The following is a 3,593-nucleotide window of genomic DNA, read 5'->3' as shown; positions in this document are numbered from 1 at the left end:
TGTAAAAATCCCATCACATTAAGGAAAAAAACAATTGAATTCTAAGTCTTACCTTCCAGCTTTATAATTTTCTCAGTATTTGTTTTATACTTCTCATAGCCTAGCAAAACTCATCTTTTCCAGTCTCATAATGATGATCATGTAAGTCAAAGTGGATCTTGCTCATAGGAAAAATATGAAGTTCAATTTGAGAAAATATTTCTCATATTTTTTAACAAGTTCAATAATATACCAACAAAAACTAAGACTCTTGCACATCCATTAACAGTAACACAGAGATTTTTAACACCCCTCTAAGTCTCTGTAAGTACTGATATTTACATCATGCATGTGTATTAAATGTGTATGCAAATATGGCTAGAACTCAAGCCAAATTTTATAACTATGTTCTCAAAACCCAATTTAAAAATGGGAAATTATCGGATTTTTGAGAGTTATACTTACTCTTGGATATGTATAACCTAGGTAATATTTGCATAGTATCTGTTAGAAAGGTTGACTCCATACATTAACTTAAGGTCGATAACTTTAAGTTATGAAGACATCCTCTAGATGATGACAGTGCTGACATCATTAGACAGGTTTTGCTGGAGTGTACACTAAGTGCAGGATGCAAAAAAACAGTTCTGGATCCACACTCCTCTGTAAAGACAATTATACTTCATGGATCACTTTTCTTATCTGTAAACAGGTTACTTTGTAATGACTGTTATCATATATTCATTGTAAAATTAAATTTAAAAGCCTCAGAATTTTGGAGACCAACTCCTTACATAAAAAGACCTACTTTCTATCTTTGCCCAGGCAATTCATCCACAAAATAAAATAATGTTGCTACTTACCTAGGTTGTTTTGAGAAATAAGTGAATTCATATATAATGGCTAATGTTTAGCCTGACACATAGAAGGCACAAATACACACACACACACACACACACACACACACACACACACACACATACACACACACACAGCATAAAGGCAAAGATTTTGACAGCTTACAGAAGTTTATAGTAGCAATGATTATTCCTATCACAAGTGATTATCCCACAAGTGATATACAAATGTATAAAGGTAAGAGGTAGTGCAAAGAAACAGAATTTAATATTAAGCAATCAATTAAGCATCATGTGATAGATGCTAAGTGTGCCATGGGTAAAGGAAACATCACGATTTTCTTGAATTCAAAGAGAGTCTATGAATATAATCTGACAGATGCCTTTCTCAGAGCATCCTTTACATCTCTGTTCCTCAGACTATAGATGAGGAGATTCAGCATAGGGATCACCACTGTATAGAATACAGACAGCACCTTGTTCTGTTCAGTAGAATAGTTCGACTTGGGCATCACATAAATGAATGTGATGGTCCCATAGTAGAGCGTGACCACAATGAGATGAGAGGTGCAGGTGGAGAAGGCCTTATGGCGGCCCTCAGTGGAGCGCATCTTCAGGATGGTGATAAGAATATAGATGTAGGAGACAGCTATAACAAGCACTGTCACCAAAATAATGGCGCCAGAAGAGAAAGAGGGGATGATGTCAATAATGGAGACATCTGAGCAGGACAGTTTCAGCAAAGGAGAGAAGTCACAGAAAAAGCGGTCTATCTGATTTGGTCCACAGAAGGACAGATTTAACAAACAACCAGTAAATGACCAACCATTCATGCAGCCACCAACATAGGAAGCTGCCAATAATAGAAAACAGACTCTGGAGAACATGAGTGTCGAGTAGAGGAGGGGTGAACAGATGGCTATGTAGCGATCATAAACCATGGCAGCCAGTAGGAAGCACTCAGCTGACCCAAATGACACTGTAATACAGAGTTGGGCCTCACAGGCAGCCACAGGTAAAGCCAGCCCATGCCCAAGGAGTTCCATAAGCATTATAACTGAGACTGAGGTTGAATATAAAATGTCTACAAAAGCCAGGTGCCTGAGAAATAGGTACATGAGTGTGTGCAACTGGGGAGAAATTCTTATCAGTGTGATGATGCCAAGATTGCCTGCTAAGGTGACAATGTATATGCCTAGAAATACACAAAAAAAGACTATACACAGTGTAGGGTCTTCTGTTAGTCCCAAAATAATTAGCTCTGTTACAGCAGTGTTGTTATCAGCCTCCATCTCTTATGTGAATTGTTCCTGTTGAAGAAAATAAAAAAATATTTTTACTTAGAATGTTTTCAATTTATACATTGCTAGTTAATTTGATTGTCCTCACAACTTGTGGGTTTTCTCCTCTGCTCAACACATAAATATTGTGTTCTTGTAATTGTGGTTTTGTCCCTTTGTCTTTGAAAGAAATGAGAATGATGAGCTTCCTTCTCTGTCATTCATTACTTTTTGCATGTACTATTCCTTAAATCTTACTACTCAATACTTCACAATTAGTATCTCTCTACAATGGTCCAGCTCTGTAATTTTAATTATCTATTTATTTTCGTGATGCTCATTGTTATTGAAAATCTCACAAACAACTCTCACACTGTGTTTCCATACAAAACTAATCCTTTTCTTTAAGCACTCCACCTATATTTTATAGCTGAGTGATATCATTCAGCTTCTCCTGTCTTTAATTCGGGAGCCTTCCTAGCCTTTTTTCATTGTACTGTATATAATAAAATATAATTGCAGCTGGGTGCAGTGGCACACACCTATAATCCCAGCACTCAGGGATGCAGAGGGAGGTAGATATCTGTTAGTTTGAGGCCATCCTGGTCTACAGAGCAAGTCCAGGACAGCCAAGGATACCCAGAGAAACCCTGTCTCAAAAAAAATGTATTTTATATTACATATTTATTTACATTACATATATTTATATTTTATATATATTATATGTATTATATATATTATATAATATATTTATATTACATATATATTGCATTCCATTTATTTCCAAATTTTACAGCTTTGTTAACACAAAAACAAAGCTGTCACCCCAAAGGTCACAGAACTAGTTTATTTTGGAGTCAAATATGAGTGATCATGGTCCAGGAACATGGAGTCAGGTTGCCCTAACTACCATTATCCTACGTGACAACAGTTTTATAAGGATTTTTGTAGTTACAGAACAACGGCAAAAAATAAAAATAAATAAATAAATAAATAAATAAATAAATAAATAAATAAATAAAAGCCATAGATCAAGTCACTTTACAAACACATTTGTGGAAACATGAGGTAGGCAGCTTATAGGAACAGTGGGGAAATCTCTGTTATAGGTCTCAGCCGTTGTCTAATTACACCCTTAGCTTTGGGGTTGGTAGAGGCTAATAATCGAAGAATACATACCTATAGATTTTGCATAACAGAACAAATATGTTATATTAGAAGCAGAAATGGTAAATGAATCGTTATTAATGGATATATGATAGCCCAAGAATATTTAAGGTAAGTTTAGATTTTTTTTTCAGTTCACATCCTCATCTCTTTTTTGTAATCATTGTGGTCAAAGCTATGGTCATTCTACCTTTGTATTTTGTTTACATCTTTTCCTCTCTTCTTTCATTATCTTTATTTTATTTTTCACAATAATATAAAATGGTGATCCCTTTATTTATAAAAATTTTTTCAATACTTTCTCAAATCT

The 3,593-nt window shown here is 34.9% G+C and overlaps 1 protein-coding gene across 1 annotated transcript; it reads right to left on the bottom strand.

The window, feature by feature from the left end:
• Nucleotides 1-1,195: 1,195 nt before the first annotated feature.
• On the bottom strand, nucleotides 1,196-2,140 carry LOC129676924 (olfactory receptor 473). Its single transcript, XM_055607460.1, has one exon. The coding sequence runs from the start codon at nucleotides 2,126-2,128 to the stop codon at nucleotides 1,196-1,198; it is 933 nt and encodes a 310-aa protein (XP_055463435.1). The 5' UTR covers nucleotides 2,129-2,140.
• Nucleotides 2,141-3,593: the final 1,453 nt, after the last annotated feature.

This window comes from Psammomys obesus, unplaced genomic scaffold, assembly GCF_907164565.1.
Source record: "Psammomys obesus unplaced genomic scaffold, mPsaObe1.curated_primary_1811, whole genome shotgun sequence".
In the NCBI taxonomy this organism is placed as follows: domain Eukaryota; kingdom Metazoa; phylum Chordata; class Mammalia; order Rodentia; family Muridae; genus Psammomys; species Psammomys obesus.
Note: the sequence above shows the minus strand (reverse complement) of the source record. Positions and strands in the feature narration are given on the sequence as shown.

Bases quoted from the DNA above. Each gene is read 5' to 3' on its own strand.
- LOC129676924 (XM_055607460.1), bottom strand. From the start codon at position 2,128: ATGGAGGCTGATAACAACACTGCTGTAACAGAGCTAATTATTTTGGGA.